Source organism: Harpegnathos saltator, unplaced genomic scaffold (assembly GCF_003227715.2).
Source record: "Harpegnathos saltator strain DR-91 unplaced genomic scaffold, Hsal_v8.6 scaffold682, whole genome shotgun sequence".
NCBI lineage: Eukaryota > Metazoa > Arthropoda > Insecta > Hymenoptera > Formicidae > Harpegnathos > Harpegnathos saltator.
This window is the reverse complement of record NW_020230518.1, coordinates 19,207-42,983: the sequence shown is the minus strand read 5'-3', so window position 1 is coordinate 42,983 and position 23,777 is coordinate 19,207. Positions and strand designations below refer to the sequence as shown.

The window sequence follows — 23,777 nt, the reverse complement described above, 5'->3', positions numbered from 1 at the left end:
AGTTTTTTAAATGCTATTCAAAAAGATATTTTTTTACACGTACTAGGCGTATTGCCCTTAAATGTACACAGTATCGGAAATAAAACTACATCTTGTTTATGAAACATTTTTTTAGTAATAGCTTTTTAATAAACAATGAGCGACAGCTAAAACCTGAAGATTATTTAGAAGAGAGTGATCTTCATAATATAAGTCATGGTCAAAGTCATGAGCTCTTTGATGTAAAGGTTTACCGAAAAAAAAAAGTTAATCGAGAAACTCGCAACACACGCTTGGGCGAATGGAGGGGACAAAGAAGTGTTTACATACTCGATTCTTACACAATGTATAATAATCTAATAATAAATTATAAATACGCATGGGAATGCATGTTACAGCTATAAATACAAAAGGTGACAAATGCGGAAATGAGGAAGTACCCATCTAACGCGTACGTTTGCGCTCGAAATAGCCTCCTTTTCGAAACGAGGAGATCCGGGCGATCGTTCGACGTGCGGACTGCCGTCTCGCGGGAGAGCCGGGAAAACGGAAAGGTCGACCGAAGCGATTGACCAAAGGCTCTCGGAGTGACTTTCGATCACTAAGAATCGACTGTTGGAATCGACGATTATCCTTCCGCGAGACATTGCTCTACTCCTTTCGCGCGGCCCTGAAAATTCACTCTTAGTGACCAAGCCGTGCTCTCGTTACGTACGCGCTGTCCGTCGTCGTCGACGGAAACGCGATCGTCCTCCCGACAGTTCGGTCGCTCGCGTCGACTTTCGGCTGCTGCGCCGCGCATCTCACCGCCGTGAGATGACGAGCAGGTGAGAAGCAGCGCGGAGACGCGACGGCGATCCCGCAAAGCGGCTAACGGTACATCACGCTCATCGGAATTCACGCTGCGCTCTATTCTCGACGTGTCTCTCTCTACGAGCCTTGCGTGCGTGCGTATGTACATATGCACGCACGCACGCAATTCCGTCCCGATGCAGGTCTACTGCGAACAAGGTCCGGTTTCTGTGGAGCGTGCAAGCGGGCCACTGGCGTATCGCAGGGGAGACTCGCGCGTAACATAAGCGGGACAGGAAACGCGCGCCTCTGCCTTTGTGCCCCCGTCGTCCTGGTGATCTTGACCCTTTCTCTCTCTCTCTCTCTCTCTCTCTCTCTCTCTCTCTCTCTCTCTCTCTCTCTCTCTCTTTCGTTCTCTCTGGGTCAGTAGCAGGCTGGAGCCGACGTCGTGCCGGCGACACGATGACGATGATGTACGAGGCGAACGGGGAGCGCTCATCGTCGGCGCTGCAATCGTTACAGCCGCGGGCAACGCATGGAAGACGCATGGAAATACGAGAGATCCTTCGGACATGTTAACCCAAATAGCGCCGGGACATCCCGGTAGTAGCACGCTCAACGCGTCCGAAATGCCTGGAGAATGGCGCGGGACGTGTTCACGCTGCGTGGGAATTCCTCCGGTAACACCTTGAAGATGCGCGTCTTAGTGCTTCGCGTTTGCATACCAACAAGGGGCACCTCGTCGCGTTCGCCCCGACTGCTGGAGCGAAAATGTCGCCGCTGCTTCGATTTTCCACGGGACACGGATTCCGGCTCCGTCGGTATCGTCGGGCGACAGGACAATCTCCGCCGTAGAGATAAGCTAACGCGGCAACGATCGTCCGTTCGTTCGATTCAGTTGTCGCCGCGCAATTCCGCAGGACACGTTTTTATTTAATCGTGACTCGCAGGCGCGTGATATAATTTTACGACGGTGATAGCGCCCGAAGGAGCCCCGCGGATGATCCTGCCGGTGTGGACACGGGGCTCAGGCTGAGGTGTGCTGTTGCATCTGCACGAAACCGGCTCGAGGCGAGTCTAGCGAACTCGATCGAATTCCGAGACCGGATTCCGCGAAACGGCCGCGACCACTGGCCCGATTTGCTTCTTCACGCCGGCGGAATATGTCCCGCCGGGGCTTTTGGCACGAGGAGGAAGGAAAGGAAGAGAGGAAGGTGTGAGAGAGAGTAGGGAGAGGATGCTGCGAGAGAGAGATGCTCGAGCCGTGTTTGCGCTTCGACGCGTACCGGAGCTGGTTTCGGTGCAGAAAACGGCCGCTCGGTAGAGTTCGAGGCTCGTCGTTTGTTCGCGGGGGTATCGATAAATCGCCGCGATATCGCGCGAGGATTCGTAAGCGAGAGCGGCCTGACTCTCCCGCTGCGAATGCGGAATCGAGTTATCAAGCGGACCGTAGAACGGCGCGTTGAGAATGAGCGGTGATTGAAGAAAGAAGAAAATAAGTTGAATATCCCGATCCGTGACAATTGCACCTGCTCTCCTTTATAAATCGGCTAATACGGCTTCGTATATTCACTTTAAACATGTATTCCCGCTCTAAAATTTACGCTCTAAATTTTAGCATTATCGGCTACGCAAGTTTCGAGCGGAATTCAAAGCCAATAACGTCATGATTACAGACGGCGATGATCCGAACCAGTTGCTCGCCGATATCTTGATCTCGTGATGTCAGATGTCTACATTTTTTAGATCCGCCATTAAATTTTATTTCACTCATCTCTGACGAAACAAACGAGAAAATCGTCCCGTAAATTAGGAAAACACGATTCCTGTGACAGAAGTTAAAGAGCTCTCCAGCGAAAAGCAACGTCGCTTTCGTGCTTGGCTTTCAACACGCGTGTTAGCAATTTATTAATTAGTTTCCTCAACGAGGTTACTTGTCCTCGCTCACCGGGACATTCACCTTGGCGGAAGTAAAAGAACAGCTCCGAAGAGAGTAAATATGGCTCGAGTAGGATAAACAGACAGAGAGAGACTGATTCGGCTCACTTATCGGGAGTAGCACTCGGAGAGTGTTTTCTCGGTGTCGCGGTGCTGCCGAGGACACCGGCGTTGGAAGTCACTCCCTGCGTCCGAAGGACGCCCGAGAGCAAACACGCGCTTTCATAATGAGTCCTTTCGTCTCGCGAAGAGCGAACGGGAGGCGAAATCCGATCCGAGATGTCGCGAGACGCTCTTGTCTGATCCGAGATGGCGACGGTCTGGCTAAAAGCTCGGGACGGCCGGCGGGTCGGCGGACGCACTCGCCGAATTTCTCGGCTTGCAGACGCAACCGCTCTCCACCAGCACGTAATCCTGACCGGTCAAGGTCACTGGACCCAGAGGAATCACCAGAAACAGGTATGGTACATAGGTCTGCGTGCACTCACCGTGGACCACGTCGCATTCCTTCGATCTGAAACAACAAGCGATGAGGGAGATGCTGCTGGGTTCGTTCACCGGAACAGGGAGAGCTGTTTACGAGCCAGGTGGAAGTGCAACACTAGTCGGTCTAAGTTACAAAACAGCTCGGAAGCACAGACTGCACGAAGTTTCTTAGCTCGTTATTAGTTTATTCACGGAAATGTATGGGAAATGCGTGGAGTCGCTTTCGAAAACTAGTCGCAATCTAGCCATTGCGCACGAAATATGATAGATGGTACTGCCCGTTTTAAACTATTGGGTTGGCCAATAAATAATGTTGCATTTTAAGAGGTCGTTTCTGCTGTTTTTAGAACAAGATTACTCGTAACCTATAAAACGTACATATAGTCTAAAAGCTGAAATGTTAACATGTAATTTAAAAGAAGTTCATTATATCTTATTAAACTTTTAAAAATTTTGACTTGAAATTGGATAACGAGAAGATGTATTTTTATTTCATGCGATTATGCTTTTTTATTTTTGCAGAGATAAAAATATGGTATAAACAGCAAAAGACGTTTCTGATGTGCACGGCGAATGAAAGAATGCTGCAAAGAGTATGGCCCAAAAAGTGTGGTGATCGGGATTTTAGTCTTACCGATGATAAACGTTCTGGCAGAGATTGCTATCGAGATTGATATAACAATCAAATTTCCAATCTAATTGAAAATAATCCACATTATAGCACACGAGAGATTGCTGAAATGTTAGGAATATCGAAATCCAACGTTGAGAACCATTCGTATCAACTTGATCTGGTTTCCAGATGTGATGTTTGGGTTCCATACAATTACTTGTTCCGACATTATTTTTTAGCCAATCCAATGTACAGCCCAGTTATTGCGACTACGTTTCGATATCCATTGCCAGTACTGGGAAGCCATAGTATACGTAACGTAAAGTGTAGATTTTCAGTACGAAAGCAATGGGTATTGGACCTGTGCAGCCTGTATGCCGCCAGCAGTAATTCAAAATTATAGTAAGTTAAATTTGAGGTTATGTCATTTCGTAAAAATCTTAGCAAAAAGTAAGCAAAAGTGAGCGTGTATTATTATTATACTAGTCAGCGCAACTAGTTACATTTCTTCACCTCATAATTGTCGTTTCTCTTGCAATTAGTTTGGTTATTCAGCTGCTAGGAGAGGCAAGCGTTACCTCGCTGGCAAATAGCGAGATGTTAGATACAAATTTATTGACTGGACGTCCACGAGGTCAGATTTTTACCGGAGGAACTGCGTAACCCGCTAATGAATGACTAACCGGTAAATGAATTCGCGACCGATATAACTTCGCGTGCGGCACGATATCGCTGCTTTGCGAAACGCGCGAAGAATTCGCGCACGTTCTTCTTCGCGCGAATTCTCGGGCGCGGGCAAGAATCCTCGGGATGATCTTCGGCCACTTCGGCCACGGCTTTGCGCGACGCGAGGTTACGGGAATAGTCAGCGGGATGGAATTTCATTTGGAAAAAGTCTTTGAAAAGTAGGCGTATGTCGATCACGGATACACAGTGGTAAACCAGTTCGCCCTACTGCGCCACATTCGAATTAATTCAGCGAGCACAGGCGACTCGGGCGAATTTCCATCCAAACAGTGTCCCGTGGCCGCTTTTATAAATCACCCCGGCCGAAATTTCGTGCGATATATCACGTCGATAAACACCAGCCACTCGTGAATGCCATTTACATAAATTGGCCGCGGAAACCGTGTTATGTGTCTAACGAGGCACGTGCACGATGGATGTCTCGAGATTACCGGACACACCATGGGCATGCGGTTAAATTTAGAAGCGAGTTGTTGCTTTCGCCAAAATCCTCAAGTGTGCGAAGATATCTTTGAAAACGGGAAGTTCTTCCTCAGGTATCGAATTCAAGCGGCGAACGAACGAGCGGTACTCGCGCCTCGGCTAATTTTAGAGCGACTTTTGTTTCGGCAAAATTTCGCGCTTCATCCTCGGTGATGGAAACTTCAGTTGAACATTGAAATGCTCAGTGGGAATCGGCGTGTTGGATATTAATCGATGAAAATCTTAGTTGATTAAGTGAGCGTAATGGAGAATGCGTTAATTGGCAAGCTCTCGCGAAGCAGCGGTGAAGGAGTGAGATTAATACTCAAAGCAAACCTTATTTCAGATTTCGTTCTCGATACTCACTCGCAGACCTCGAAGACCACTTGCTGCAGAAGATCGGGAAATTTCTGAACGATCGTTACCGGCTGCCCGCTGGTGAGGCTGATGCCGTACATAGGCGCCGTGGTATTGTACCTCGTTTTGCAGAGCCGGGCAGGCGAGCCGCAACTTTCCTTCGCGGAAAACGCACGGCCTGAAAACCCAGTGACGATCATCTTCTCCGGACAATTTTCGTCGGCACCGCGGGGAAACATAACTTCGGCTGGTTTGACCGAAAGGAATCGAACGCGCGAAATTCGACGACGAAAAATGACGTCGTCTCACATATTCCAAATTCTCCGTTTGATCCTTATCCTCCTTAGAGAACGGAAAATTCAGTTGCACTAACGGAATTGTTTTTTGCTTCGTGTGATGTTATACGCGGAAAAAACAAGTCCGTTAGCGTGACCGAATTTCCCGTTTGCAGATCGGGCGAAGACCTGATGACAAGGATGATTCCTGTAGGAATCTTCTTTCGCTCAGCCAATGTTCGCAAACGTCTCCATTTTCATGCGACTTTAACACGTAATCATCTCATTGAAAAATTCTATGGATTTTCGTACGGTAAAAAAGTATTATTGGCTATAGTAAATTGGCCAATTATTATTGATAAATAATTATGGTTGATAAATAAATTATTGTTGATTGATAATTTTAGTATTTGTACGAGTAATAAAATTACTTGTAATTTACGTAATTTAATTACGAGTAATTTTATTATTCATACGAATTAAATACTTTTAAATAAAATTATGAGTAATTTATGTAATTTAATTACGAGTAATTTTATTACTCATACGAATTAAATACTTTTAAATAAAATTATTCGTAATTAAATTACGAGTAATTTAAATTTCGTAAATTATATAATTTTATTATTCAGACGAAAGTATTATTAGCTGTAATAAATTAGCCAATGATAAATTATTGTTGTTTTAGTATTCGTATGAGAAATAAAATTACTTGTAATTTATATAATTTAATTACAAGTAATTTTATTACTTATACGAATCAAATATTTTTAAATAAAATTACTCGTAATTTAAATTACATAAATTACATGATTTTGTTATTCATACAAGTTAAAATTGCTGAGCAACAATAATTTATCACTGGCCAATTTACTACAGCCAATAATACTTTTCTATAAGACTGCTCGCAGATGTACGTCTTCGATCGCGGCAACAAAGATATCGTTTATCCCTCGTCACCGAGTTCCCGTCTGGTCTGTTCATTTCGCTACATGAATCGAGACTCTTTCACCGCGTATGCAACAATGCATTAACAATGAATTGGTCCCGCTGTTTTTAACATATACGCGAAGCTATACGGCGTTATTGCGGCTTATCGACAGGAGCAAAGCGTCACACACGTAACACAGTGCTACTGTATACGATAGTCCCGTAATAGTACGGGATTCACGTGTGAGCTGCTCTCGCGGAGGATCACAAAGATTAAAGCGCCTCGTCCTCCTAAAGTGCACGATTCGTCACACTCGCCCAACTCGCTCGCGAGGAGCCGAGACGAGTCAGAGAAACCCGATCGATCGCTGCGGTTCATTCGCAACCGGGTACACCTCACCCGACGACGGGCAGCCTTCCCTCCTCCTCTTCCTCGCACGCAGCCAGCTCAGAATTCGCTCTCGGAATCAGCGGCCTTCGCGGCGGCTATCCCGCGCGACAAGCCGCGTACGTTCGAAACGAAACGACGAGTGGGTCGCCGCCGCGGCGGGTCCCGTTATGAGCACAACGAGCGATAACTGTATTGGCCGGATAACACGGTGCCTTATTACCGCGCTGGTGCGCCACCGACCGGCCATTATCGGCAGGATCGAACAGCCAGCTCGGAAAATTCTCCGGTCGCGCGCGCGGATTTCGCAGAAACGCCGACCGGCGCGACCGGTCGGAAACGACGCTTACACGCTCGCATATAAGCGGGTTTTCGTGTCATAAGGACAGCTGCATAACTCAAGGCTGCAGGGCGAGTAGGCGCGATCGTAAACGGCCACCTCGTACCCGGCGACCGGCCGTTCCAATTTTCGTGGGTCTGCGCGAGCTTCGGGCCGCGCGCGAATCCTTGCCGAGGTCTTCGGCCGCGTGGGAACAAGGTCGTTTTATAGAAATTGGCGGTGCCGGAATGAGGGAGGGAACGAACGGAGGGAATGATCGCACTCGAGCAGGCAATTCGTCTAGTCGGTGGCAGCCGAGGCATTTTTTAACCCTCCAACGACCGCGGATGCAACTTCGTATTTCGAGCTGCCGAGAGATTTCCGTGGTATTCGTCGCGGCGTGTCGGCTGCGAAGGCGTTGCACAGGATTGCAAGATCGGGTTAAACCCAACGCGCGAGTTTTTTTAATAATTAAATTAAATTTGATTAAATTTGGAATTAATAATTCAGAATTCAGTACGTGGTTGTCCTCTTACGGAAATTTATATACTAGCTTTATTATTAATAAATTGGCCAGTAATAAGTAATTTTATTACTATGAGTAATACAATTACTCGCACAAGTAATAAAATTATTTGTTATCTCTGGTCAATTTATTGCAGCCAGTAATAAATTTCTGTTAGGGTTTGCAAAGTGACGTAGAATTTTTTGCTCAGTTCGATCTCATCAACGAATACGCGACGATAGACTTTGCCATTTTATGAAAATTTTTATCATCAGATTTTGAGCTATTAGAGGGAGAAGTTATTAGCTAAAGAAGGTCAATGATCGCGGTTATTGACACGATTAATGAGTTGCGATGTCGACGTCTGCCGTCGCGTGCTTGTGGATCAGGTGAAATTGAATAAGAAAGAACGTTGCTCTTCGCCCGATGCCGAGTAGAGCCGCTCGAGGCGTCGCGTCGCCTCATTTTTATCCCAAGCTTCTTTAATTAATAACTTAAAAATTTGCGTAGTTGTTCGCGCAAACTGATGCGTACAGGAGGATTTTTTGCTCGTTTAATGTAATTTACGAACATATGACGGCAGGCGGCGCCGTGGCAGCTCATTTAGCAACTTACCAAAATAGCGCGATCTTTTTTTAATTAATAATTCAGAATTTTACGTGGTTGTTTGCAAAATAATATAGGACTTTTTTGTTCGGTTTCGTCTTATCTACGAATACACGACGATAAACCTTGCCATCGCTCATTTGTCAAGCTTCAATTGTACATCTATTTCTTTTTAAGTTTCGAATTCGTTTAACGATAAAGAATATACCTTATATTTAGCGAGAAACCTAATCACTTACATATGGCAATTTTCCTGCAAATTTCTTTTGTATATTTTTAGGCTTCTAAATTTAGTTATTATGCGACTTCATCTCGCCATAATTTTTACGCGAATGAATTCAAAGAATGATTTTATAAATGTAAAAAGTCAATTTTTATATAAAATACTTCACATAAAAATGGATATAATTTTAATAATTATTTTAATAAATAATTTTAATGTTTATTTTTATAATTAAAAAAGTTTTTTTTCAGTTTTTCATACAAATTCTGACTTTAATTAATTTCTTAGTTAAGTTCTAAAAACAAAAAATATTTTATCTTTGTAATTTTAATGTTTACTTTTTTAATTAAAAAATATTTTCTTTTAGTTTTTTATACAAACTATAATTTCAATTAAACATATATTTATTTAAGTTGTATTTCGTTTTTATCTCTTTATAGTTTTTAAATTAAGTACATCGGACAAAAGGAAGCAATTTAAACTTCGTGGTACAATTTAAGCAACTAATTGCCAAAATTCTATCACTTGCAGAGTTTTTAAAAAAGATGTATCTGTGAAAGATGTACAAAAATCTCGAAAAATTATAAAATGTTATAAACAGATCAAGAATAATTTCTAATTAATCTTTATCCCATCTTTATTAAGTATTTGCAAATTATGAAAAAGAAGTTAAGAACTGGTCCAATATAGGCAACCTTGCCCTACATTAAGAATTAAATTACATTAAAAATTATAGGGCGTTTTTCAGCTCAGGAACATTATGTACATAAAAGATTTTATTGTGTGGCTACATATTATCTAAAATTATCTTAAATAATGCATAGTCAATAAAAAACTTTTGTGTTGAACGTAACGTAATGTTCCTTGCTGGACAACGGCCACGATACGAACGTATTTACAAGAAAAATTGATTTGTATACCGTAAAATATATTGCGACCATTTGCAATACCGAAAAAACGTGGCTACTGGAGGATTAAACGAACGAAGGCTCAACCACGAGGTCGCGCGGTCGACGGCAAATCCTGCGCCAGGGAAATTGCAACGTGACGGCTTCGGGAGCTGCCTTCCGACTTTGTACTTACATTCGTTTAAGTTGAATCAAGAGAAGCGGCGATTGATGTTATCGCCATCGCGCGGCGAATCTGATTGTGTGTAGCCCGCAAAACATATAATTAAGATAAACCCCGACGAAGATTGCAGGAGGGAAACAGAAACGAACGTTGCACGCGCAGATGTGGAACCGGTTAACGCGGGGTTAACGAGATTGGCAAACAACTTTCAGCTACTTCCACGTACCATGGATACTTAATCCTCCCATCAGGCGGCGTCTTTTAATCGAACGAGAGGAAGGAATCATAACTCGCGAGTGATTCGACCGACCCGGCACGGCGGTGGTCCGATCGCGATAAATCGATCCGCCGCGATGAACTCTCTTTCGCGCTTCGTAACGGCGCGGCGGCGGTGGCAGGAAATGCGGCTAAACTCACCGTTCCGGGAGTTTCCGGCGATGGAGTAGTCCCCATGGACCGCTTTGTAGTTGTGCAGAAGCGCCTGCCTCGTCAGTTCAGGATCAATCGTCCGTGGCGGATGCGATCGCGCGGTTCGACTACTGCCCGCCCAGAGATTCTTAAAGCTCCTTGATATCGCGGCTCTGCAAGAACGATATACTTTATCCGTTTTTCTCGTTCTTTTCCTGTCTCTCTCTCTCTCTCTCTCTCTCTCTCTCTCTATTTTTCTAAACTAAGAAAACTAAGAAAGTATAAAAGAATTCACAAAACAGATTTTTAGAACTTTCTGCTACAGCGAGGATTGCGTAATTACTCTGCTTGCATAATCTTCTTGGTTCATGACATTTTTCTTAACAATGCATTGCATTGATATGATTATTCAGCCTATTGGTTTATTCAGTCGACACGTCTGTATTCAACTGGAGATTGATCACCTCGATTTTAACTTTCATTCATATTTATTATGTGTCTCACTCACACACTCACTTCCAATTAGTGACCGAGTTAAAATAAATTAATTAGTAAATAATTAATTTTAAAATTAGTTTAAAATTAGTTTAAAATTAATTTAAAATTGATTTAAAAAATTAGTAAATAATTAGTAAGTAATTAATTAGTAAAAATAAATTAATATTATTATATGTGTGAAACTAATTGTACAAAGTTGATTTTGTTGAGAAGTTTGAGAGTTGAATTCTATTCTTTCAACTTGCAAAAACATTTTAATTTATTTGTGATACTTTCTCAGAAATAACCGATAATTCAGTGACAGGACAGTTTAGTTTTGAAGAGGTTGGAGAATATGCACTCTGATCTAACAAACATCTGATATTATCAGCTATTAATTATTTTCTAAGATGTCAACCATTCGAACTTCCGCCGTCAGCAGACTTATAATTATCATGTTTCAGCATTTACTATAAACTTTAATTTCTATTGAAATTTATTACAATCGGTAATGTATAAAATTTAGAATAAAAACATATGTTTAAGATAAATATGAATCCGTATTAGCTGATTGGTTGGGGAAAACAGGTGCAATTGTTACAACTTGGAACAATATTGTTATTTAGGACATTTACTTTATATAATGTAATAATTTTAACTTTTTTTTTTTAGGAACGCTTTCCGCCCGGAGAACGGATAGAACAGAATGAAAAAACGCGCAAATAAGAAGTCGAACTTATACGTCAGGTGCTTCGAGTGATAAGAGTTTGGTTTCTGCGCCAAATTATCAATAACGGTGATGAATTTATAGTAAATCAATTAAGCGGTTGTTTAGAACTTCACCCACCAAGTGCTAATTATCACCTAAGGAATATTTCGTCAAGATTATAAAGTACTCGAACTATGTCTCGATAATCCGTCGAGTAATGTAAAAATTGTCAAAATTATTATCCAAAAGGTGGATCGTTTAAAACGTTGATTGCCACGGTGGCCACCAATGGCGGATGCTGTATGTAATATCGTCTCATTAATGTAGAACGTAATTGCGCATAACAAATTGAATATATTGGCGAAAGAGAGACAATTAGTTTAACCAACTAGTATACACATAATATATCGCGAATTGCAATTATTTATCACATATTTTTCATATGATTCAAACTTGAGTTAAGCAGCTAATCAGTGGAAATCAGCGTGACAGTCAACAGCGTTGAAGATTAATCGATGAAGATCTTGGTTGATCAATTAATAGTTAGTTAGTAGATTAAAAACTTGGTCGATTAAAATAATCAGCAAATTGATAGACAAAAATAACCGATCGTCGTACGGGATATTTCTTGGAAAGTACTGTTCAATATTTTACGAAATAATTTTCGAGATCATTTTACGAAGAAAAGTTCATATGAACATTTTTCAATGCCTCGCAAAGCTCTCGTTTCAGAATATTACAAAGTGTTAAAAATTTTATAGAATTATCGTTTCTTCCCAACGGCCCTTGAACGAAAAAGATTTCTTTTTCAAGCTCGGCTCGATAAATAGACCGGACAATATTACCCCAATTTTTACATGAACACAATAATGTCATTTTTAAAAAATGCCTTCCGATCATACGTTCAAATCAATCAATCAATTCGATCAAAAACTTTTCTTAAAGAAAGCATTACTTAAAAAATATTAACTCCTCGAATGTTGAACAATACGCAAAAAACTTCTGTATGTAATTATTAATTAATTTGATTGATTAAATAAACCGTTAATTTGTGTACAATAATGTGTGTATAATTAATAAAATCAAAATGATTGAGACAATTATACACAATCGCGATTTTTATTGGTTCCGAATTTTCATTATTGCAGCCAATTGATGTCCAAGCAGTCAACATATGTCGCGTAAGGTTGGCATGTTTCAAATATTTTGGTTCAAACAAAAATTTTAAATATGTCTTAAACATTTGAGAGTTTTAAATACACATTTTTTTTTAAACATATGTCTTTTTGGTTTAATATAAGTTTTGAATGTAAAATTATTAAATGTATACATTATTGCACAATTGTTAAGAAAATAATTATTATATATATATATATATTATATCTATTTACTCAATAATTCATATCTTATAGACATATTTCCTTTTTATAGTTATTTTCTTTTTATAATTTATTTAAATGAAATGATTAAAATAAGTTTTCTTAATAAATTACAGATTACACTCTAAATTGCAAAAATCAAATGTTTGAACTGTGCTAATAATCAAATATATGTATGTTTAAAACATATTTAACCTTTATAGTCTACCATGGGTAAAATTTCACCCCATGCGAATTTTCTTATTAAAAAACATAAACATACTGACAATACTAATTTTATGGATATTCATTATCAGTATAGTATAGTGACAACATTCTGATAAAACAGATCAATTCTCGCATATACTTCACTATAAACAATAACAAGAAAGTTAGCTTGGAGTGATATTTGATAATATAGTAGCTTTCAAGGGTTAAAACATAAGAAACAGATTTAAAGAAAAAAATATGATGTTTTGTTATATTTATTTTAAACATGGTATTTAGCGACACTTTGGTTTCTCTAGCGAGTTCACTTACGAGGGATATTGCATGTTATTGGGCCCTATGCAGTCATCAGGGTCAGTGAGCGCGTCGCCCCACACGTACTTCAGACCTAGACCGTTGCCCTCGCACTTCTTGGCGCCGGACACATGCGTGAGGGCCGTGACGAGGAGCATCAGATCGAGATACCAGGACATCTGAAAAATCAGAGAGAACGTGACGAGTCGCGGTCGCGCACGTCCGGGACTTTCTCCGGGCGCGGCGCGTCATTTCGTGCGAGCAGCCGCGTGATCCGTATCGCGCTTCTCATTATCCGTCTAGATTACGTCTAAAGTGACGCTCCAGCGTGGAGATACTATTACGCGCCAGATATCGCTCGATCGTTCGCTGGCGTGACCGCCGACGTAACGTAACGTAACTTAACGTAACGTAACGTAACGTAACGTAACGTAACGTAACGTAACGCCGCATTAGATAAAGTGATAGCCGCGGAGAGGTTGCGCCGCGAGCGCGAAGTCCCGCCGAGAGGGCGTTATTCCCCTGTTAATAAGGATTGATATGCCCCGCCGCGCGCCGCGGCGGTCAACTCGCGCCGCGTCAGCGTGCGTAAGCAGGATAAGCGCGCGCGCGCGAGTGAGCGGTCTTGGAACCCGAGTTCGCAAGAGGTCAAGAGCAAGAGAGTAAATGACACGAGCGCGCGCGCGCGCGCAGGTGTGCGAGTTGTCCGTACGTACTTCGCCTCTTGAGGGAAATTCCGCGGCTGCGCGCGCTCGGCCGCGCTTCCTCCACGATCGCGCCGCGTCGCGCGAGTCGAGGTGGTCGTTACTTTTCGAAGATTATCAAGCCGGGGAGCGGCTTCTTTCGCGCGCACGGCTATCGCGGGAGAGAACGAGCGCGAGGCAATTTTACAGAAGGACGATTTATGCAGCCGATACATGCGGTCGAAGCCGGTTGGCCACGCTCTCCGATCACATTTTCTCTCACTTAACGCGCGCGCTGCGCAACGTTCGATATCTAATTAATCCTTTCGCGGCGCGAGCGCCGGGCGAGTAGCAACTACAAGCGATTTAACGTAACGGATGATCGTCGGTACGTGGGAAGTCAGTTCTCGTTGGACTCGCCGTCATTTCGTTCTCGGGATCCGCAGTCGAAAGGATTTCCATTTCGTGGGTGAAGTTCACCGTGAAAAAATGATTGCGCGTGACGGGTCGACAGGGAGACGCGACGGGACGGGGCGGAGGACTTTTCTTTTCTCTTCCCTATCGCGGTAGCTCGTACGTAGCAGCGCGACCGTAATCGCGAAAATCGACTATAATATATGCAGACATGAGAAAACAAAAACGAGAGTGTGTGTGTGTGTGAGAGAGAGAGAGAGAGAGAGAGAGAGAGAGAGAGAGGGAGAGAGAGAGAGAGAGAGAGGGAGAGAGAGAGAGAGGAGGGAGGCAGTCTTAAGGCAAACTCGTCAAAGACGGAAGTTAATTATATACGTATAATTATGAGCTATTATCAACAAAGAAAACAAATTTGATATTTATAAGAAAATTATACGAGATTAGAATATGTAAGATGGATGAATAAATAAAGATTACGTGTGTGTGAGATAGGTAAGTAAATTAATATGTATAAGTTATAATTAATATACATATACAGGGTATTTAAGAAAAAAGATTCAGAATTTAAGGGATATGTGACTAAAAACTGCCTGATGAAGCGTGTGTATAAATGGAAAGAAAATAGATGTTTCTTTACATTCCGAGCAAGAGACGTTTTTTTTAAGGAATTCTTTAAAGAAAGTGGTACTTTCATCACCGATAAATGACACAGACAAATTACACCAGAGAATACAAAAGCACCAGAAGCGATAAGTCACTTGCTTTAATTAAAATGAATAATTGCTCATAACTCCGAATATGAAGATTTCGACCTATGTTTATTAGAACATGTTTCCTCCATTTTATGATTATTATTTGCCTTCAAAAAGTCCTGAACTTTTTTTTTAAATATTCTGTGTATATATATAGGGTGTCCCATTTTAATTGTACCGATTAACATTATAAAAAGTGAACGAATGAAAAAGTGTTTTAGACAAAAGTTGTTTGATTCGAAGGAGGACATAAGATAGCGATATTATCTTTTACAGATGACCACTTTCGGGCTATTCACTGATCATTAATTCATTCATTTTCTTAATTGGGAAATCTCAATTTTTTTTTATTATCTTTTTCCAGGTAATTTGAACTTATGTCTGAAATATTTTTTATTTGCCTAATATTTTTTGAGATATTTAAGGAAAACTTGGTAATTTTTCCAAGTTTTAGCTTACAATATTTCAAAAACTACTAATCAGAAGAAAAAGTAATATTAGATTTTTTTATTCTATATAGTCTCAAAAATATACCGTTACAATACCTTGACGGCGCTGTTCAAGGTCATATTAGTATTGCTATATGATGCGTCTCACTTAAAACTCTATAACTTCTGTATTTAACATTTTTTTTCTGTCATGCATATTTTCAAAATTATTCATTTGGCTTGTTTTAGATGCCTCATTCCGTATAGCTGTAATAGAGAAGTTATGCCGACATAGTGCACAGTTAGTTCAAGGCCTACCAACTTTATAATTGAAACCAAAGTTTCCTAAACCGATATCACTACACATATACATATCACAATAATATTAGTATTATGAATTAACGTTTGAAAATAACTACATTTTAAGCACATTTTAATTATGATATAGGGTCTGATAAGAGATATATTCATGGAAATGTTTAATAAAGGATTTGGATAAGTTAAAATTTTGAAGAGGTATAACATTCCGGAAAGAGACGGTGGGGAAAGAAGAGAGAATGTTGCAAAGCTGAGGTGCGGCAAATTAGTATGAGATCACGGTTAAAAGCACGCGGTCTGATGTACACGAGGGTGGCCTGAAATGAAATACTATAGTTTGATAGCGTAGAGAGAGAGAGAGAGAGAGAGAGAGAGAGAGAGAGAGAGAGAGAGAGAGAGAGAGAGAGAGAGAGAGAGAGAGAGAGAGAGAGAGAGAGAGAGAGAGAGAGAGAGAGAGAGAGGAGTATTGGTAGAAAAAGTGGTGCAAAACAAGAGTAGAAAATTCCTTCAGTTGTCAGGAATCAGCTCATTTATTTAGACCATGGAGAGAGCAATACGTCACGTCTAAAATTAAAATTTAAGAAGGACGCAAAAATTCAAGAGGCGCTTGAGCCACAAGCTCTGCACACTTGAAAGATCAGTCGGAGGAACCGAGTAATCAAAGAAATACTGATGACGAAGTTGACCTTGACCTTAGGGCAACAAGCAATCCTTGCGGTGTTTTTGCCGACAAAGTAAACTACCAACTACCAGAGAGAGAAAGAGAGAGAGAGAGAGAGAGAGAGAGAGAGAGAGAGAGAGAGAGAGCAATATGAGAGAGGTAATTTATTAGGCTCTTTGCAAAATATTTCTCTCAAGCGCAACAAAGATGCATGTAACAATACAAAAGCTACTACAATTCTAACAAAAATATAAAATTGTTATAGTACCTATATAAAGAAAACAATTATTGGCTTGGATAATCCACATATCATATATTAATAAAAGTAAAAGTTAAAACAAATAGAAAAATTGAATCAGCACAAGTAAAAAGATGACGAATAAAAAATAACCTGTGGAGCCTGTCGATACGAACCAGTGCCACATTTGGACAATGTTATTTAGAAACATTAAAGAAAGAGCAAAGACAGGAAGAAGAAGAGAGAGGGGGAGGCGGAGGAGGGGGAGTGTGTGTGAGCGATGTGACGAGAATGCAGATTAAAAATAAAATTAGCCGCGATCGTCTGTAACCGAGGCCACGCGATTTCCTCTATTCGGGGTTTGTAGGTTGCTGAGACCACGCGAAATCCGTTATGCGCGCGTTTATGCGTTCCGTACACTATCCGATGACGAGTGAAAGCGATCGCGCGCCGAAAGAAGCGAGCTCGTCGTCCGTCGATCGTTGCGTCGCGTCGCGTCGCGATCGCGATTTTCACGTGCTGCATACCGGCGCCCGCGTTTCCCGCGCAGAATAATAAGCGGCAATCGCTTTCCAAGCATCTAACGCACGAGTCCTCGTCTGGGGCGCGAGGCTCAATTAACCCTGGCACTGATTATCGGGCGCCGCTCCGAATCTCACGAATCTGTGTCGCCGTCTGTCTCCTTCTCCGCCAAACCCCCGAAGAAAACTTATTCAGACGTCTCAGGAATCACTGAAACGTTTCAGGAAGCCAGAAATCTTTTCCGTAATCGATTTCGGAGATTTTGGTTTTAGTTACAAGGTTGGCAGGCCGTAACCCTTTATATCCTGAATTAATTTATCTAACACCTTATTCAATTTTTGTATAACTAAATAGCTTTTGGCATATCATAAACATAAGGAACAGGGAAGTAAATTTTACAACTTAATGATTAAATTTTAAGGTGGTTTCAAATACCGACAGGAATGTAGGATCCCATATAGTACAGAAGTTGCAGCAACATTGCTGCAACTTTGAAACAATGTTGCAATGTTGCAGCAATGTTGAAGCAACGTTTTTACAACTTTGTATGTTATATGGGGTAAGGCACAGAAAAGGAAATTCAAAAACATATATATAGAATGGTACTCTTAAGTACCTCCAAGATATAAAGGGTTAAACTAACCTTAGATACGTTCCGTAATTGATCAGTTGATTACGCTTGGACGTCCACGACCACGTACTATTTCTGTTTACAAACTTGGTTGTTTGATTGTTAATATCAGGTGGAAAAATGGATAGGTCCTTTTACTGCTTATTATCTTGACAATTGATCGGCTAAGTTAATTCAAGGCCTACCAACCTTATGACTGAAACCAAAGTTTTCAAAACCGATTTCGGAACAAGTCTCAGAAACTTGCGGTACTCGTGGTGCTTTTCGTTCTCGAGTTTCTCCTCGGAAAGAGAGAAGCGAGGAGAGAGAGAAAAGAAGAAGGAGGAGGGAGGGGTATCGCTCGTCTCTTTCTTCCTCGGAGGACGACTTTTGACGGATGTTCGACGCGCGCGCTTGGATAATACGCGATCCACGGCGGACGGGCGAGGAAATCATTAACGGATACCGTCCAAGGTTGGTCAATGGCCGTGACCGCCGAGATCCCGCGAGGCGTACCTGTTACCTCGGCGGATCCTTGATCCCGGCATTGTGCGATTGTCGATCTCGCTCTCTCGTCTGCCGCGTTCGCGCGTAATCGTCGCGCGTATGCTTTACAAAGCCCGCCGATTGTCGGCCGCCATGAACGATATATCGGCAGAAAATTGGAACGGCGATCGACGGACCGTTACAGAGGCCCGCATGCGCACAGCTCGGTCACGTCGAAGAAGTATCTTGGGATGTATCGTTAATCGCGCCAAGTCGAGGAGTCAGGGAGGATAATTGCCGGCGCGCAGCGGCGCTGCACACGTAATAAATTCGCCACGGCCGGAGAGGATGATTACTCTCGTTACATCTCGGCCAGCGAAGTGCTCTCGTCTGCTTTCGAGTCAAGCGACTCCTGCGCGATCCCGGCGATTACTCTTCCGCGCTTCGTCGCGTGCTTTTTGACTTGTGCGCTCTTGACAGAGCGTAAACAATCGCCTGCGTTTTGCGCTCTTTCTTCCATCTCTTTCTGAAGCAGAGACCGAACCTCGCGACTCCTCGAGTCCTGACGCGGTAAATTTGTAGCCGACACGTCGCCATTAGCCAATAATGTAACACTCACTTCTTTTAGCGACCAGATAAGTAAGTTAGCTGACGCCTGAACAGAAGAAATTACAGTTACTCGGTAAGAACTCACGCAGCTAGTCGCCGGTCAATAGCATCATGCTTGTTTTTGCTTTTTTCAAACTTTTACAGTACAACGCTCATTTTCCATCTAATTTTAAGGGGCATATTATAGCAGTTATATTATGTATTCAAGACTCGTAATCTATAATTGTATCTTATACATTTCTGTAAATACAAAACGGAAAAAAAATGATTGCTCGAACGAACCAACCCATACAGCACAGCAGTTGCAGCAACATTGCTGCAACTTCTGTGCTTTATGGAAATCTTCTGGTAAAATACGAACGATTTCGATTGAAAAAAATCGTTCATATTTCGCTAGAAAATTCTCTCGCTCAAGCACACGTCTTTCCCCATGTATATGTCTCAAATATATTAAAATGATAGATTAAAATTATAATTCAGACGTAGCAAGATGTAACATATTCATAATCGGATGGATATATTTATTATATTTATTATATTATATTTATTATATATTTATTTATTTATTATATTTATTATACAGATATATATTTATCACGTGATAAATACGCTTTATTTATTAATCATTTTCTAAATATATCAGATGGACAGCTTCATTTACTCGAATCATGCCTGACGTGTAACGACTAGATCAGAGAACCGGTTGCGCGTCTTAGCGAACAATCAGTCAGCGGCGAGCTGATATAACGAGCTAGAAAAGGTGATCCAGCCTGCTAGTTTTTAGGCTCAGGCCGACCAGTTGCACCTCTCTTTCTGGCTCTCGCGGCTTTCTTCGTAGTCGCACAGCGATACGAGCGCGTAATCGGCGCTCGATTAACGTCGCGATTAATTCGCGGCCCCCGGAGATTTCCCACAGCGAGCGACCGTGGCGAGATCGCTGGGAGAGAATCTCGCGCAGGCTGGATCTCGCCACTGCGATCTCGATCTCGCGCCTCTTCCGCACCGGCGCGTCCCGCGGAGTAACGTTACTCCATCGTTGCGACCTTGCGGATAATTAACAGCGTTCACACGCACGCACGCACGCACGCAGATCCGCGATACGGGTCGCGAGCGGTCGCTTCTTGCGACGCTCGTCCTGGATTTCCGCACGGCGAAGTCGTGACGAGTCGCGGCGGACGCGGCACGCATATTTACGCGATTTACACGCACCTGCCTGGAATTGGCGATTCGACCGGCGTGATTGTCCCTCCCCCTTTCTCAGTGAGGAATCCGCGCGGGCCGATGAAGCGCGAAACGCCGATAGCGGCCTGAGGCGAGGTGCGCGGCTGTGAAAAAGCGACCGAGGTTGACAAATCATCGAGACGACGACGGCGGCGACGAGCGTCGCGAGGTGATCCGGAAGACGCGCGATCGCAGAGGGAGGAGAGCAGCGACGCGAACGTGGGAATCGTTTGAACTCGGGAGCGCGCGATCGAGATCATCTCCGTGCTGCCGGCGATTTCGGACGGCTCGATTGTTCCGCCCGGCGATTTCTCATGACGATCTGCGCTTTTCTCGTCGGGGCCGCACGGCTGTGCGTAAGCGTGCACTCACCGGCGTGGTAGCTTCAACATTCAACACGAGGTGTTATCAATATTGAGTAATCAAAAAAGTTCGTGCAGTTTTGTATATTAAAAATTAAACGAGAGCAGAAGTTTTCGGGAAAAATGTTATGATTGATACATGAATGAATAGTTCATCACTCTTCATCATCAATAACGGAGGGCTTCCCTGAACGTGATGAAGCTTCGAGCGGTTCGTCGCCGGAAGAACATTTTTTTAAATCACTTTCGTGCAGTCCGTTTTTTTTAGCACATCACCCCAAAAAAGTATTCTATTTGTAAAGTGATTTTTCCCATAGTATCATATTCTAAGCGAAGCCTTTTACAGGAAAAGGATTCCTCAATTTATTAGATATTATTCCAACTGTTTTCCTCATATTTCAAGAGGATTTTCTCTTATATCAGTTAATTTTCCTTTTATATGAAGAGGGATATGTTGATTTGAATGTCGGCTTCTTTTGTTCAGCCATCTCCAGACATGAGCGAAAAAATAATCATATGCTCATGGGTCAGAATATTTGGGACGCTTTTTAGAAAGAGGTATGTGTGTTGCTGTAACATATAACGAAGATAATTTATCCATATTTGGTCAAATATAGTTTATAATCTGTTGCAAGAAGTTGAATAATATATTCTTTCTTTTACCTATGTTTCATACAATTAGTTATACTGAAAATCTTTGTAGCTATAAAGTCCATAACAAAACTAACTGGAAATTTATTTGTTATGATGATCTTATTTCATTCGTGCCTACTTATTGCAGAACTGGAGTCAGAAGTTCATCTATATATATATTATTTTTCGCTATAATTATTATAATAATTATAATAATTTTTTCAAATTAACTAGTATAACCAGTAAGAATAAAGTACAGTAAGAATAAATAATCCTCTTAAAAAAAGATTAAATAATCTGTATACAAGAGAAAATTATATTAAAATCAATAAGATTTGCATTATACATATAACATATAATCTCTCTAACTTTAAGAATAACAGATTTATAATATTTTCCTCTTAATCTTAGAGGAATCCTCTGAGGCCATATACAGAGTGTTCATTTGAAAACTTTCCAGCTAATTATCTCGAAAACTATAAAATATATTAAAAAGAGCTAAAACACGTGTTCCATTGACATAAAGCCGCCATTGGGAAAAATGCAACGCTTCGACAGGATCGTTGTCCCCACCCCCTTTATTTTGAATATTCAATAAGTAATAAATCAGTATTGCCTGCAATTAAAAGATCCCGCGAATTGCGGAAATTTGAATCGAAAACAGATTTCGCGTGGTGGCAATCTTGTGGAAAGTCATATTCAATTCCTGCGTTAGTCGATTTTTTTTTAAATCTATAAGGCAAATAAGGAAGCCAATATATCCCGCAATTCTCAAAAGAAATCAATCAACGCAGGATTAAGTAATTAAGCAGATGTAATGATAATTTAATAATAATAACAATAATTCAGGGTAATCTGACGCAGAAGCTTAATTCACCGCTCATGTTGCGAGTTCGGAAATATATTCGGAGCGTGTGTGTGTATCATCACACGTTAAAAATTACGGACTTTAAATATATAATTCTTACTTTATAATTATTATGCTCGTTTACGCGACCGTTAAATTTCGTTGTTCTCCCGCGGTTGAACTTAATAACTACTTTACTTAATAACTGAATTTAATACGCCCGATCCCTCGTTAGAATTCAAATATCCATAATTTACTAAATCGTCCACAATTAACGATAATTTATTAATCAAGTTGTTCATATTAAATGCCAGGCCTCGACGACTCGACTCGGGCGGAATTTCGTTTCGATTTCATCCGCGCATCTCCGACAGAAACACAACGCGAGATCGTTATCGGCAACACTATAATGGACACTTACAACAGAAATGGCTGTCCCGGCCACGATTCCTCCGCTATGCGATTACAGTTACAGACACCGAACACTTTTTTCCTCAGCGTACACCGTTGGGAAACGAAAAGCGCCTTCCTTCTCGCTCGTCCACGCCGGACATGGTCGTGTGCGCGACGCTCCGGAAAATCGGCTCCTCCGCTTCGCTCGACATGAAAGCGAGCGAGACGGGCGGCCGGACGAGGGAAGACTCCGTTTCCTCCGTCTTCGGGAAAACTCCACACGCACACGCGTGCGGCTTCGAGCAACAGAGATCCCGATGATCCGGAGACGCGATGCGTCAGCGAGCCTAACGGTAACGGCGGAGCGTCCAAAACGCCGCTTCCTCTCCGCGTTCCACAGTCAAACGTGATCGAGCGTGCGCGTTTACTCATCCTCGCGCTCTCGATAACGGTACACGCGCGTTTCGGCGGTTCGTTTCATGAATAAATTATTGTGTAACTGTCGCGCCGCGAGTTCCCCTCGGGAACTCGCCGTCGCGGCTAATGCAAATGAAACCGACTGACCGTTTTTACGAGCCGTCCTCTAACTCGAAACCGCAAGCCCAAACGTGAGCTCGGCTTTTCCGCTTTCGATCGTCGGGAAGAATTTCTGCGTCTCGGAAGGAGGAGGACCCGGGGTAGAGAAACGACTAAGCGCTTCAAGTCTCGGCCGCGCGCGCGGATCTCGAATTTCCCGACCGCGAGGGTTGACAACTCGTTTCCCGTTGCTGAACCGGCTGCGCTATTTCCGATTCCCTTTCCCCTTTTTTCCCGATGAACCTCCCTTTTCAAGTTCCGATAGTGCGCGCCAGCGATAGGAAAGAAAGCTCTGGCTGAGTTCCTGCGAAATTCTTCCCCGCCACGGGCGAGATCTCGAAGCGAAATTTGAATTTCGATCGGGCGAGTCGATGACTGACGGTGTCGTTGAGGCTTCGGAAACAGCGGGTCTGACGTTTACTCACCGTGAGGAACATCGGTTTCAGCGCGTCAAGAGTCCTCTTCCTCAGCCCGTCCGGCGAACCCCACGTTACATTAATCGACCAGGCCCGTCCTTGCGAGACCGGGTGAGAGCGGGAGAAAGAGCGAGAGAGAGAGAGAGAGAGAGAGAGAGAGAGAGAGAGAGAGAGAGAAAAAGAGAAACGGAGAAAAACGGAAAGAGAAAAAAATAGGGATACTGGAAGTAGGGCACACGACAGTCCCTGTGAGTCTCAAACACTATTCATGTCACTGCACCGGATGTCGTGGGGTCGAGCACCTCCGTCCTCGCAGGTGGATGTCCAGAGGTTGACTGTAGAATCGTAAGTAACCGCTCTCTGTGCTTGGGCAGCGAGCCGGGGCGAAAGAGGGGATCCTCTGGCCGGGGATACTGGTCCCTATTCTGCCTCTAAACCTTTTTCCG

The 23,777-nt window shown here is 42.5% G+C and overlaps 1 protein-coding gene across 2 annotated transcripts; it reads right to left on the bottom strand.

Moving 5' to 3' along the window:
- Nucleotides 1-576: 576 nt before the first annotated feature.
- On the bottom strand, nucleotides 577-23,777 carry LOC105180779 (uncharacterized). Of its 2 annotated transcripts, none has more exons than XM_011137057.2 (5): nucleotides 23,341-23,777; nucleotides 13,184-13,344; nucleotides 10,109-10,272; nucleotides 5,384-5,552; nucleotides 577-3,223 (listed from the first exon to the last, which is right to left on the bottom strand). In XM_011137057.2, exons 1-5 carry the CDS (start codon nucleotides 23,350-23,352, stop codon nucleotides 3,034-3,036), a joined length of 696 nt encoding a protein of 231 aa, XP_011135359.1. In that variant the 5' UTR covers nucleotides 23,353-23,777; the 3' UTR covers nucleotides 577-3,033. The 2 variants fall into 2 exon arrangements, with proteins under 2 accessions (XP_011135359.1, XP_011135360.1); XM_011137058.2 differs by lacking the exon at nucleotides 23,341-23,777 and adding an exon at nucleotides 22,368-22,580.